We start from the raw sequence: 15,157 nt of genomic DNA, 5'->3' as shown, positions 1-15,157 counted from the left end.
CCCATCTGTCAGGGAAACTTTGGCAGAGTCAGTGGGAAACAGCAGCCCAGCAGAAAAAAGGGACACTGGACAAAGTTAAAATAAACTTCCCATTTGCAGATTTGAATCTCATTTTTTCTTTGAAGGGTGAATAGCCTACATGTAACAACATACCACAGATGTCAGTAGGCAGGGGGAAATCAGGGAACCAACGAAAATTCACCAAGATAAACACATAAAGTTTAAGATTGTAAGAACATGTTTACAATTTATCCTTACTTCATTGGACTGCTTCACTGCTTCTCAAGTTACTAAAAAAAACTACTACTGCACCAAGCACTGAAGCTTATTTAAAAACCATTAACATTGTAACAATTTGACACTACCTGGAAGTTGAAGCCACCCCTAATACTAATACAATGTACTAGTACTACAATCAAACAACATGTCCTTCTAGTAAAGGACTATATCTAACACACCTACAGAACAAGCCAAACGTTTTGAAAAGAGAATTGCCAAATTATATTAGTAATAGATTGTATGTATGTATAGTATAAGGTTTTACGGCGCTCGCAAGTAATAGATTAAAAGTACTGGTGGAAAGATCAAGAATAAACCTAAGTGGGGAAAAAAAAAAAGCAACAAGCTCTGCTAAGAATGAAACTAAAATCCAGAAAATGAAGTGCTGACTGCATTGAGCCTTTAGAGTTTATCTCATTTCTGCATTATATATATATAGAAAAAGTACTGAAGAAAGTAAGGCAGTTTTCAGTACATCATGATAACAAAATACAACCATCGTACATTCCAAAAAAAACACAAAAAAACATTTGGTCCGCAGCACTATGGTGACTTTGGTAGTCATTACCATCTGGCTCTCTACTTTCGGCATCACGTATCATGTACACAAAAATACAAAACGGCAACATGTAAAGTAATTTCAAATAACAACTGTACACAGAAACCAGTAAATTTCCCAACAGTTGTGTCACAATTCACATATATCACAACAACAGCATATTTATCCCTCTGAAAACATAACCCTCTCGAAGATAACATTGTTTGTTGTTTTTTTCCCCAACACAATATGTGCAACCGCAACAGCATACACTGTACAGAGCTCGATCTCTTCCAAAGACCATGCTATTAAAAAAACAACCCCCCCCCCCCTAAAAACAAAACAAAAAAGAAAACCCCAAACAACACAACCTCTCAACTTTTATCGAGAGGAAGGAGGCCACCTGGGGTCAGCAAAGAAAGTGTCTGTCCAGGTATACTCTTCTCTGCTTCTCAAATGATTCTGAGAACAATCTGGTTATAAAATTATAAACTGAATTACGAAAATATTGACATGACATAATAATCAGAACTAATAATAATGATATGAGACATTTCATCTCAAACTTGTAACTCGTTCATTTTCAGGACATGAGACCCCCCCCCCCACAAGCTTGTCATGTTCTATTAATTCATTATCGAAACCTATACATTGACTACAGCTACATGCACGCTTTCTTTAGTGACATTATCTATTTTTAAATTGTTACATAAGATATGGGCAGCACTTATATGACCCAATTGTGTTGCAAGGCAAGTGCCATAAAACTTGTACTAAACCTAAACAACTAAAAAAAAAAAAAAAGATGTGGGGCGACAGACCACTTCCAGAATATGAGGAGCCCTACATTTTTTTATGACACTGCAACGGTGAAACTTAAAAAAAGACCAATTAATTCACCCTCTCACTGTAAATGAAACATGTTGGTCATTGTGTCAAGTCTAAGCCTGCCAACAACAGAGGTACTGGTAAAAAGTTGTAGAAAGAGTTTGAAATTCTTGACAATATCAGAACAGATATCTTAGCAGTGAGGGGCGTAGCAATTTATCTTTTCATATCATGACACCATACAGCAACAAGATCTATACAAAAAAAACAACTGAACTCAACTAAACCAAAGACAGAATTCTAACAGTTTCTAAAGTTTAAATCCTTCCACTGACCTACGACCTATGTTGGCCTAATTCACCACAAAATAATGAAACACGTTTTGGAGTATCATGGTCTTTGTCAAAGATGAAAAGTATACTGGTGACATCACAGGTCACTTTGTGCTTTGAAAAACAAAAATCTTATCATAAGATCAGACAAGACGACACGGAACAAGAAGGGGCTCATCCTGTCAAAAGAGCCCTAAAACACCAACACAGATTTTGGTTTACTATAATATAGCAAGTAGAAGAAGAGTTTATTACATAACAAGTTCAAGCAAAACAAAGTATCAATCAAAGATAACCATACCATATCAGGAGTACTCATTCATCACGCAAGTATATAAATATTAGGGTACATCAAGACATTAATTAAATTCTATAACTCAAAAACTTACATTACATTCCCAAGAAAAGGCATCGATGCCTGTAACCCCCCCCCCCCCCAAAAAAAAAACAACAAACAAACAAACCCATACAACTCTCTCCCTTGCAAACCTAATTAAAACTTAAAAACAAATAAGTACAACCATACAATAACAATTTTTTTTTTCATCTTCGGACAAGCAGATTTATATTATGTAATATGTTTGTTCAAAGAAAAGTTATAATCCTAAGTCACGCTGTGACAACCTTGCATCCACTTCAGTCCAACACTAACGACAGTAATTCTAAAGAACACATGAGCCTGCAAGCAAGCCACTACACTCACAGAAACAAACATTTTTGCACACAATCATTTACTTTACTTGTTGAAAGCATCCATGGGGCATAAATATTAATAAGGAATGACCTTCATGTATGTACAAAACCCAGAACATTTTGTTTACAACACAAAGTCACAAAAGTAGCATTGATACACAGAAGTATAACATTAGAAAACCTCTATGCCATCCAACCCACCTCTCTGAAAATTCAGATCGTAAACACTACAAAAACCCAGTAAGAATCTCCTTTTCTGGCTTGTTTCGCCTCTCTCCTTTTGAACTCCCTGTTTATAGATCTAGTAGCTGTAGCAAGAAGAATGAGTAACTCCCAAAGTTCACAACTCACCCTGTAGATAGCAGGGTCAAACAAAGTTACTAATTTTTCTTGTGACCGCAATGATATGTTACGTTTTCACTCACATACTCATTCTTCAGCAAAGACAATTTGCCCCCTAACCTAGATAGTAAACATTTCTGTACTGTAAAACGATCATGTGACCTTTTAAAGTCAAGATTCTAAACTAAAGGCGTGCCAGCTTTTGCAAACCCCCATCAGGGACATCCCCTGTTAAAACATCACATTATGTACCAACGAACAAAATTACATCAGGTGGGACTGGTTTTGGTGTAGTGTTAAGTAACATCATCTTAAATTCTCGACTGCCGAATCCGTGACTGTCCCGGGGAATTCGGGACAGCTGACAAGCTTGACACTAGTAGCGGACTGCTGGGCTACCCCAGGCCTGCAGTAACCACGGACAACGATGTTTCAATGATCCTAGATGTCACATATGTCAGGCACAGATAACATAAACACGGACAACTCAAAATCATGGGACAGCTTGAGCTTGAACAATTTGCCATTCCCCGACATACGGTACCTCTTTGATTTGTTCTTATATCAGTATATATCTGAATTATGGATGTGTCACACACATTTATAAATCCAAAAAGGGAGTTATCCGTACCTGACTGTATCAGGAAAGAGTAGGGCTGTACATACGAGACAAGAGAAGTGGTTAATCCAGCCATTCTAAGTTTTTGGGCGATTTGGCCTCATATAACTTAACTATTATCATAATGAATGATAATGTATGGTGGAAGTCTATGCCACAAACACTGATGAAGTGACAGCACTGAAGAAAGGGACAACCTTGGAGATAGTTTGGTTACTTGGTTTTATCTAATGATAAAAGAAAATCTTTGTTATTTGAGTAGAGAAGCACATCAACATAATTTGAATAACGGCCATTTAGTGCATGGAAAGAGTAAGATAGACAGAATCAAAAGAGGGAAAGATATGAAGGAGGGTCCACCAGTGGCACCCTCCAACTAGCCACAAGAAAAAGACAAATGCCAAGGATATTATGCACTCAGAAATACTAGTAGTTTAAACAACAGTTCGTTGAAAAACCACCGTATCAATACAATATAATCATAACATAGAGTACTGTTTTGAGCAACCTTTTTCCTATTACTAGTGTGACTACTCTTTTCTTTCAACATGTTGATTTTGTCTACCCGTCTTTCTATATCCATAAACCAAAAAGGCTGTTGTCATTCGACGTGCTTTAGTTTACTAAAAACTTTTTGTACCTTTATTATCATTTTCCACTAGACGCAGAAAGCCCCTGATACCTGGACCAACACTGAGCTCCACTGGACGTTCCCTGGGTATTCGAAATGTGTAGTAAAAAAGGAAAGTACACTTGACTACGGACGAATCCATGTTATCAGGGGAGTGAAAACAACAGAAGTTAGACTTAACCGTTAACCATTGGGATCTGCAAAGATGAAGATGTGCTGGGACCCGAGAAAAAGATAAACTTAAGCAAGTTAACTGAAGATCAACTCAAGCGAATTCAACATGAGAGGAGCCAAATGCACTTATTGTTCGGGAGAATGTACAGATAACTCCAACCCTTTACTGCAGTGCTTCCACCAGCTGAAGCTGAAAAGTAAGGAAAATTCTGCCGGGGGTTTGCAGGGTCCAGGGACAGCGAGTGGGTTCAGGGGGTTTCAGAAATTGAAATTTAGTACTTTTAGAGGGTTGAAAATGGCATTTGGGAGACGTTTTAAGAGACTGCCAACAGCCCATTCTACCTATTCTTTCACCAAGATTTTGTCTTGTTTGATTTCTTCACCAACATATCTTTCCATTGCTGGCAATGTTTAAAAGCAGGTTCCCCTTCCATTGCTACTATAATTTAGTTAATTTGTCATTGCACCATTGATAGAAGGCAAACCTGGAAATAATGAACAGCAGATGTACCTTCACATTACAGTTACCCGGCGTATACCCTAATTTTCCTAAATTTTCACGTCTGAAAGTCGCATGTCACAACCTTGGAACACCACTTTGAATTATTCTTGATTTTAGTAGTTTTAGCACAAATTTCTTTCATCGGGGCCCTTATCGCAAAATCTTTGCACTGATAATTTCTCTAGATCTAGACAATAAATTTGAAAAAAATTTTTTCTTTCTGACAGTAATTTTCTGCCTAAGATCACAAGTCAATTTACTTGATCAACACACAGATTTTCCAGCCGCGGCAACAATCCGAAGATAGACAGACGGAATGAGGGAATGACAGAAAGGAGGAAAGTGGCACAAAAAGTTCACCAGATTTTGATCAATCTGCAGGTAAAAAATGTACTGCTGACCAACCCGCAATGAATGCATGGGGCACAGCGGAATAATGGCCGATGGCAGGAAATGCGCAATCTGGCAGGTTTCTATGACATAAACTATTGCCGAGAGAATTACCGTTAATATCCATAACTTATACAAGCTGATATGAAGGCGAGTACGGATCTTTTGCTACGGAATTTCGGTAGTCCTACACTGTCGCAGATTTTTACGGAGGGAGTTGATAATGACGGAGGAACAAGTACGGAACTGGCAGAAAGTACGGATTTCCGTAAAAATACAGAAGATTGGAAGCACTGTTACAGACTAGCGTCACAAGAAGAGATTGTATGACCAAAGCTGAAACCACCCATTTTACAATTAACAAACGTTTTCCAAACCGCGAGTACATGTAACTGTACAGAGATTAAATTATGAGGGAAAGTTACTTAGACACTGATCCAGTACAGTTTCTCCACAAAATATATACACAACTTTCACCAATAATAAATGCAAAATTTTATCCAACCATAATAAGCGCAAAGAAACACCAATGATATGATACATGGTGGTGCAAAAGTGTACTGCCCCCCCCCCCCCAACAGCTATGCTATGGAGCTGAACCACAAACAATCCGAGAGCTAGATAATCAGTCTTTTACATGGTGCACAGAGCTAAAATAACCCATACATAAAGAATCCCCGTGAAGAAATTAAGGAAATTGTTTATACCTCTTTAACCAACCTCTGGCAGGCAATGACAGGATTAAATCATCACTGTTGAAAGAAAACTGATTAACTCCAAAATCCTTTGTTTTTATCTTTCCCTGCAAATCAAAGTCAGACTTTTATTAACCTTTCTTTCCACAGTGATAGGAGTTCCACAAATTACTCTTTCAGATTTACCCAAATCATTCACCTTCTGTTACCAAATCAATCAAAATGAAACAAACTGTTTTTTCATCTAAAATAAAACCCCAACAAAACAAACCCACCTGTGTAGATCTCCAATGTGTTTTAAATCATCAATTGCAATGACAAGAAACAACATTCCATTCAGTTCAGGCGTGCCATACAAAACTATCTCAATAATGTAGAAGTCTTTTACACCAGAACACACTCAACAACAGGAGCTGGGGCACACCACACACTGATGCTCCACAGACTACAGAGAATGAGATGTCACGAAAAAGTGGAGAAATAGGAGACGGACATTTCACCACTAACCCGGAGGCAGCTGCAGGGAGGTTTATTTTTTTTTTGGTGATGGCATAGAGGTCTGCTCTATAGGAAAGGCAATGTAACACAGGGGTCGAGCCCTGCCATGAAATATCACAAGAAGGTGGCACAGTGTGGCCAGACATACACATTGTTATCGTCACAACAGAATTACACAAGTCATTTCTTTTTTCAGGCTTCCAGTTACAATGCTTGTCATTTGTTTTATTTTCCCAATAGTAGGGTTCTGTTTCATGTCATACTTCATCAATCAATGTCTGTCTGACGATGACCAATGCATAATTGCAGAGGAGAACATTTTTTGAAGATATAAAAGACATATAAAAAAAACTAGGGACGATTTGTGGCTTCTGCTGTGGCCAATAAGGTCAATTCTGACACAGAAGAATTTGCTACATTTATCAGCATTTAAAAGCTTCATTTCCACTTGTGGATGGGGGCAGCTTGCGGGGGTTCTCTCTAGGCTTCAGCATCTCTAATTTGTGAAGCCTCATGTAATAATTTACAGCCCTCTGTGATTGCTGCTCTCAACCAACTGGGTCTGTCAAGAGCTAGATTCTCCCAGGTTAAGGGATTGCTGTTGAAGCTCTGTAGAAACACTTTCAGGGTGTCCTTGTAATGTTTCTTTTGTGTGCCAACTTTACTTTTCCCTGAAAACAGCTCAAAATAGAACACTGCCAGTTTCACTGAGACATTCTTAACTTTGCACATGGCATAAAGTTGACTTAGGTTAGGCATAGTCCTTTAAAGTTTTTCTCAAAACAGCAAAGAAAAAAAAATGACTTGGGCTATTGTGCTATGACCATAACGACACGGCACATATATACAGTAAACCTCAGGAAGTATGTACTTCTGAATAAAGCACACACACTCATCAGCAACACATTTTCAAAAGTCCCTGATCCCAGGAGAGTTTCCCTTGAATACCATACCATGGCTTCAACAACCTTCGGACACATGATATTCTATCCCGACAGAGGGAACCAAAACTGCTTGGCGAGTAAGCCTTATGGTCTCTGGTCTGCTGGTCCTCAGGGAGGGCACAGTACAACAGAAGTTTTACTGAATGTACATGTCACGTATGTAACCCATGACATAGAGGACAAAATGTGATGAGGTCAGCATGTGGACAAGGGTGGGGGAGGGGTGGTGGTGAGCCCAGTCCCGGTCAGTGGAAGGCGTAGAGGATGAGAAGGATGATGCAGACTGCGATGACCAGCGCAAGGATGATGGAGTCACGACGTTTTCGCAGGTTGATCCTCTGTACCAGACTGTTGATCACGGGGAAACGGTCTGGGCACAACCGTCAAGGGAAAAACCAAACAACAAACAAAACAAACCAACAGCTTTTGCTCCTCTTTCAATGTTTCCTCCTACACTACTAGATCTTGTTTTTTGTTTTGGTAAATGTTTTACGACGCTCGCAACTGCATACGGAGAGGAAAACTGGAGATTAGAGGGCAGGGAAAGGGGGTGATAGGAGACTATTTTAGCGAAGTAAATTTTCCGTCGCCGTCAGGTTTCTAACCTATTGAATGAGAGGTGAACATTGTACCTCCAGAACACGAGGGATCTTGGGAGAAGTTGACCGTAGCCTCGTCCTATTAAGTAATACATTTTTACAAAAAAGGGCCTATTTTCTAAATTAAATGGTCCAACTTTCAAAGTTTCTCTCAACTATTTACGCGACATCAGTAGCTTAGTGGTTAGGCTGTGGGACCCACAATGCCGAAGTAATGGGTTCAAATCCCGGTTCAGGTACAATGTCATGCCCTGGAAAAAGACTACACAAACTGTCCTCAGTTCGCCCATTGCATACCAGAGGGAGGTGCAACCCCTCAAATGGTGGGTAACATACATTAACAGCTGTGCTCAGATGTACACATGTGGGATATTTACCTTCATTGGTGTTGTCTCTTTTTTTTTTTTTGTAAGTGTTTTATGGCATTTACAACTGCACAAGGTCATATGAGGTTGCAGGACCCATTAAACATTTTCAGGTGGTAGGAAATTTTTAATTTTGCCCAGGTGGGGCCGAAGCCTACTCTTATCGATTTTAGGACCACCAAGGGATCTTCTAAAGTGTGACTTTTTTTATCCATATCTGAGAAGGACAGGTGTTAGATCTTGCACCCCTTTGATTTAGGGTGTGGCTGAAAGACAACAGTAAGAAGGAGCCAAAGAGTAGCAGTAGAAGGGCAGCTGAAAGAGTCAGGAGCCCAGAGGAGAGGGCAAAGAAAGTGGAAACAAAAGCAGATGATAGAACATGGTTTGAGAGCAGGAAAGGAGGTAAAAGGAGAAAATTTTGGAGCCGAAATTTTCCCGTCCCGACCAGGTTTCGAACTCGGGGCCCATAGAACGAGAGGCGAACACTGTACCTCTAGACCATGAGCCCCCCCCCCCCAGCTGTGATAAATTTGATATAATACCCAAGATCAGGTGCGTTTTATCAGCAAAATGTACGAGATTTAGAGGGCAAGAAACTATCTGCGGCTCAATACCAAAGTTGAAGAAAAAGGATACTGGCAAGTGTATTCACTTTCTGTGTGATGGAGGTCAAGAACCGGCTTTGTGACTGAAGATTTTCCTTGGTTGCTATGGCAATGCTGAGGAGTAAAGAGAAAAGAACATTTTAAAGATGAACACCTATTATATTTTTTCTGATCCACCCCCCCCCCCCCCAATCCTGCAAAAGCAGTCTTAAAATATTCAACACATTTTTGTACTGTGCAAAGAGATTCCTCATGCTAAGACTTTGTCCCCCTCTACTCGCACACCAGGATTCCCTATTTGAAGCGAAACCTCTCAATGTCCAACCACAATGTTTTATCGCAGTGGCTCCCCATGCAAAAAATGACAGGGATAGAGCTCTCTAACTTTGAGAAAATATAACAGCCAAGTAAACGGTTTTCGTGTTAATTTGAATGTGCATGTCCGTTGGTTTTAACAGTATGAATGATGACAAAGGAATCGTTTCCCAGCCTCTGATAAGGGATAAAACTAGGGTGCAACAAAAAGGACATACAAACTATATATATGTACACCAAATCAGTAAAAATCACCCGAAAATTAAGCAGACCTGAGATAAAGTGAATATAAAAACCATTCTATACCATTTTAAGATAGAAACAGATATCTGCAGAAATTATGATTTGCTTCAATAAAACTTACCTTATCTGTTCATCCACTAATCTCTCAGAACTGAAAAAAACAACAAAAAAACACACACACATAAAAAACAAAATAAATTCATTGTTTGACCATTACAAAAATAGAGTACAAGATGAACAAAAAACTAAATAAGAATTAATCTACAGTACCTCCTTTATTCTTAAAACCTTCCACAGACACAGTGTCTTAATTTTAAATTTTCATTGTTTCGTTTTAGTAAGCATTTGACAGCACTTGCAAACACAATTAGGTCATACATGCTGAAGATTAGCAAAGGAGTTACAAGACAGTATCAAACACACACAAAAAAAGGAGGAGAGATAAGGACAATAGATGTTTGATAGGAAAGAAGGAGCAGAGCACGCAAGAGCACCCGCCAACTACCCACACCTTAACTTCATAGCAACAGTGGATGAAAGCCCCCCCCTCCCCTCCCCCCCCACGCACAGCATGCTTATTTCCATTATTCCAAGCGGATCAATAGAATGAGAGTTCACTGCCCATGTAAATCGACAGTACAGCTTGTTAAAACATTTTACTACACAAATGAAAAAGAATTTCTGATGCTGCTTGTCGAGGGTCTCCTAAGGGTGTGTCCAATCCAATTCCATTTCTTCACTTGTATGTCTTCCTTAACAGGCCTTTGGCTTGTTCTTTCCAACAGTTTAGCATTTGTGACTCGATCGTACCACTTGATCCCCACTATTCTTTTTAGGCATCCATTTATGAAGCTCATTCTTTATGCATACAGAGCTAAAACAGAACCATCAACACCCCCCCCCCACCCGAAAAAAAAACCCACGAGGGGGAAGAGGGAAGTGGTCATTTGTACAGGTGACAAAAATAGCAAATGCCGACTCCTTATAAATATGACAATTTTACACAAATCAAGGGGCAGAATTTTTTCCCCTCAAAACTTACTTGCGTATGTGTTCATTTTCCTTCAAGTACAAATCAGATCTGCGATTCAGCCCTGAAGAATTCTTGTATGCTCTATTGGATGAGATATGCAAAAAAGTCACTGAAAACTGCTCATTACAATCAGCAGGACACAGAAATCATTTTGGTGTGTATGAATTTAGCTATGCATGTGCATAAATAAGAAAAAGTTCGGGACCCAAACATTTGTTCGTTATATATGCGTGTTTCCTATTGTACACTATGACAATAGGGAAAAGGGTATTCATTATGCACGATTTATTTCATTCCATGTTATTAATACTAACCTCCAAGCATCATTTAACTCTTCCGAAAATCGACTATAACAAGAAACCCATCTCCCAATAAAGTTCAATTCCAATGAGATGAAATCATGTCGTAGCGAGGTATTTACCCCCCCCCCCCCTCCAGAAGGTAATACATCTACATCTAGATGAGATGAGATCGTGATGCAGCAAGGTATTTATTTATATTAGGCCTAAATGGCAGATCAAAACTTCGGCGGAAACGGAAGCGGTTTGCAATGATTGAGTCTTTGTGATTATTACAATCCGTGTCCTAGTGATTTTTATTCCAAATAAGATTGTATTTAACCCAACCATGAAAATTTGTGAGATTACACAGAAAATTGTTGAGGTGTGAGACTGGTCGTGTTTTTGTGAGTCTCACGCCAAAATCGTGAGGGTTGGCATCACTGAATACATCTAAATGAGATGAGATCGTGTTGCAGCAAGGTTTTCACCCCCCCCCCCCCAAATGATGGGACAATAGCTGGAGTCCTTACGAGATGTCTCTTCGCACAGATCCCAGCAGGTCCTCCCTCTCCCTCATCTGGCTGATGTTGGCCGACGTCTTCTGGAACTCGTGCGAGTAGTCCTGTAGGATGTCGCGGTGCCGCTGCAAGGTGTGCATCAGTGTCGCGCTGGGCGACGACACCGATATCGTCTGGGTGTACTCCACCATGCGGTCATTTACCTCTGTGAGCTAGCCACGAAACAAGAAAGTTGCTAAATATCATGTTACCAAAAAAAAAAAAAAAAGCCTACCAACTGTGAGAAGAACAGAAGAAAAAGAAAGCTACTTGCTTGCTTAGTTTTAGTAAAAGTTTTACGGCACTTGCAACACAATAAGGTCATATAAGTGCTGAAGATTAGAGGTGTTACAAGAGAGTAACATACACAAAAAAGGAGGAGAGATCAGGATGACAGATATTCTATAGGAAAGAAGAAGCAAACCATACCAGAGCACCTGACAATCACCCACTACATGCTTGTTTTCAGTTTAAAAAAATAATAAAGCCTGATGAAAAGACATCAAAATAATGTGAAAAAATTAAAGACAAATTAAAATTTTCTGACTGAAGATACCAAACTCCAGAATGAACCCCTTTCTCTAAAGAAATAAAACGACAGTTTTGAATTATTATAAATCATCCCAAGTGCCTTTTTAAAAAGTTGATCTGATCACAGGAAGAGTATAGAATAGGTGATCTTGTGACAAATGTACAATAATCAACATGAAAATACAACCATACTCCCATCAGAAATTTGTGCATACAAACACGCACACTAACACAAGGTACATGTAGTTGTGTATGTTATGACACTTACACAATACACGCACATACACGATACACAAACTTTTGTATAACACATACACAAGAAACAAGGAGTTTTTGTAAACACATTAACACACCCACACATGATACATCTACTTGAGCATACAAAAACACCCACACTCACACATACACATGATACATCAACTTGAGCATACATAAACAACACAAACATACATATGTATACCTTGGCTAGGAGCTGAGAGATTTCCATGGCCATCGTGTCAAACATGTGCTCGCTGCTTGCCTTGTTGAGCAGGGGAGCTGTGTCATTGCTGGAGAAGACAGAGAGAGATGGAATGATTTTCGCATTTTTATTCAGTCACTCATTATTTGGAAAGAGAAACGCTGAGATCTAAAGAACAAAAAATACAGTTGGTTCAACTCTGACGGTCAAAGAATGAACAAAGTTGGATACATTCCCATTTCACTTCAGACATTGCTTACAAGAAAAAAAGAATGCTGGGAGAGTGAAGAAGAAACAGTTACTTCGAAATAAGTTTTACTACAGGTTGAAAGAGGAGCAGGGTACAGACAAAAGTGTCACAAATAAAAGCTGCTTCTCACAAAACGAACATCAACAAATATAGTGAAATAGATTAGCTTACTACAATGGAGGAAAATGAAAGATGACAATCAAGACTAAATCAACGAAATAGAAGGACAAAAACCCCAAAAACCAAAACCAACCCAGAAAGAAAAAAAAAGTCTCAGACAGACTTTACGTTGGACGGTAACCCAACAACAGCTGGGAGTTCACAAACTGTATTGCCATCATGTCACATTTCATTCGGAGACCAAGAACTTCGTCACAAAGGTCATTCCAAGCCATCTACAAATCGCTACCAAAAAATTGAAAATACACTTTAAAAACTGAAACGTGCTGACAACATGAGTTACTTCTCCCAATCAGTGAAGGGAGATATCCATTGAAAATCAACACAGGGGTCAAATTTGTAGATTTGATTAGTTTCTTCAAGTCTTTTATGATTTCATACTCATAAATTGTTAGAAAAATCAGCCTATAATTTGAAATATCTGATTTCCATAGTATAGGGTTAAAACCTGAGAGGTAACTGTCATTATGTAAGCAAGCTCCACAAATAAAAGACAGGAGACCTACTCAATACAAATAGTAACAGTGAAAAACATGCACTGTAAAATAAATTCTGTAGTACAGTTAGCCATTTTCCAAGCAGTTTCTTTAATATAATATACAGAAAAGCTGAAGGAAAAAAACCCCAACAACTTATCATTCACAACAGCTTAATGACATGTTTTTCTCTTCACTTGTTAAGGTTTCTTCGACATTAGGGAGTAAAAACTAAAATCACAGAGCTCAAAAATCAATTACAATAAAGTGTAAATAATTAATACAGTCGAACCTGTGTAAGACGGAATAGCAAAGGAGCCAGAAAAAAATTCCGTCTTTTCCGTCGGGGAATTTAGTGGGGAAATGGAGGGGAGGGGGGGGGGGGGGGAGGGTTTGGTACAAAGGCCCAGCTGGTGGGATCAAGGGTTGCTTGTCCGTTCGGCAAGCAATCACAAGTGGTTAAAACTTCACACCTCACAACCACTATCCTCTCTCTGATAATGACATGCGTCAGTCTTATTTATTCAATTACCACCAGTGCTTGCATTTCACAGGACCACTGTTTGACCTATGAAAAACAGAAACGTTTGAACATCTCCTTTGATTCCACCCTTAGCCCCATCCATCGGTGTAATAAGCAGTCAACCAATGCCACCCCTCACTGCCATGCTACAACGACTCCAGGAATTCTTTTCTCGGCTGGCTGTATGATCAGGGATGCAGGCATTGGTCAATCTAATTTCACACCTCTGGCCTCAGGCTACCAATGAAAGTTTCCTAGCTGGAGTGCTACTCGAGCACTTTCACTGGCACTCGTGAGATTTCACACCCACACCATACTGACCATCTTCATTGCTCAGGGCTCACATGAATGGGGTAACATCAACGCCTGTTTTATTAGAGTAGCGTTGGGTAACATCTACCCTCAAATTGCACCCCTACTCCCCTTCCTCGCCCGGCAGCAGAGTTACAAGTATAGAGTCAGCGGACAGAACCAAACATGCAAGTTTTGTTTCAAATCAGGGCTGAAAGGGTAAAACATTTTCCGTCTTACAGGAGGTAAGACCCTTGGAAGGGAGTGGTTTTTTTTTCTGTTTCCGCATTGGGACAGGTTTCCGTTTAATATAAGTAATTAAAGGGGAATATATCAAGGGGAGAGCGGGGAGATTTCGTTAAGACAAGTTTCCGTTTTACACAGGTTTCCATTCAGGCAGGTTCGACTGTAGATTATTCTTTTTTTCCTTAAAAAACTGCCAATGCGTGTTTACTAATGTTAGGTGCACAGAGTTGGGAGTTTCACATACGCAGCAAAATGCATTACTTACTGTGTTGAAAAACAGTGTATAATTATTCATTGAACAACATTCCCACCTACAATAATAGCTACAGTGCTTTCAATTGCTATTTCACTTCTCAGGAACACAGGCAAAAAAAATTTGTGCACTAAGAAAAAGAGAAAAGAAAGAATGACTTACAAAAACCTCTCAGCATATTACCAGACATAAGCAAAAACGACCATGTTTTCCCACAATTATCTCAACTTCCTGTGTCTACATGTGGAGAAGATTTGCAGATGATATTACCCCCTTACACCTACAAAGGGAAGGAAAAATATGTCCAACATGGCTAAAAAGCCATCATACCAGTTAAATTCATAAATGCTGTGGTTTCCATTTAACAGCAATCCCGTTGGGATGCAGGCATTGGTTGATCTTTGACAGAGGTAGCTGCTTACTGAATTTTGAGAGAGAGAGAGAGAGAGAGAGAGAGAGAGAGAGAGAGAGAGAGAGAGAGAGA

At 39.4% G+C, this 15,157-nt stretch overlaps 1 protein-coding gene across 2 annotated transcripts in view; it reads right to left on the bottom strand.

Annotated features, from left to right (window-relative positions):
* Positions 1–6,551: 6,551 nt before the first annotated feature.
* LOC101854557 (Golgi SNAP receptor complex member 1) overlaps positions 6,552–15,157 on the bottom strand; it is a 21,589-nt gene continuing 12,983 nt past the window's right edge. Inside the window, exons 4-9 of one of the 2 annotated variants that reach the window (XM_005093857.3) lie at positions 12,455–12,542; positions 11,437–11,636; positions 10,635–10,706; positions 9,714–9,743; positions 9,066–9,148; positions 6,552–7,835 (exon numbers count right to left, since the gene is read on the bottom strand). In XM_005093857.3, the coding sequence (XP_005093914.1) occupies positions 7,711–7,835; positions 9,066–9,148; positions 9,714–9,743; positions 10,635–10,706; positions 11,437–11,636; positions 12,455–12,542 (598 nt within the window). In that variant the 3' untranslated portion in view covers positions 6,552–7,710. The remainder of the gene's footprint in view (positions 7,836–9,065; positions 9,149–9,713; positions 9,744–10,634; positions 10,707–11,436; positions 11,637–12,454; positions 12,543–15,157) is intronic. The other variant, XM_005093858.3, reaches the window with a different exon arrangement.

Source organism: Aplysia californica, unplaced genomic scaffold, assembly GCF_000002075.1.
Source record: "Aplysia californica isolate F4 #8 unplaced genomic scaffold, AplCal3.0 scaffold00071, whole genome shotgun sequence".
NCBI lineage: Eukaryota > Metazoa > Mollusca > Gastropoda > Aplysiida > Aplysiidae > Aplysia > Aplysia californica.
This window is presented reverse-complemented; position numbering and strand designations above follow the sequence as displayed.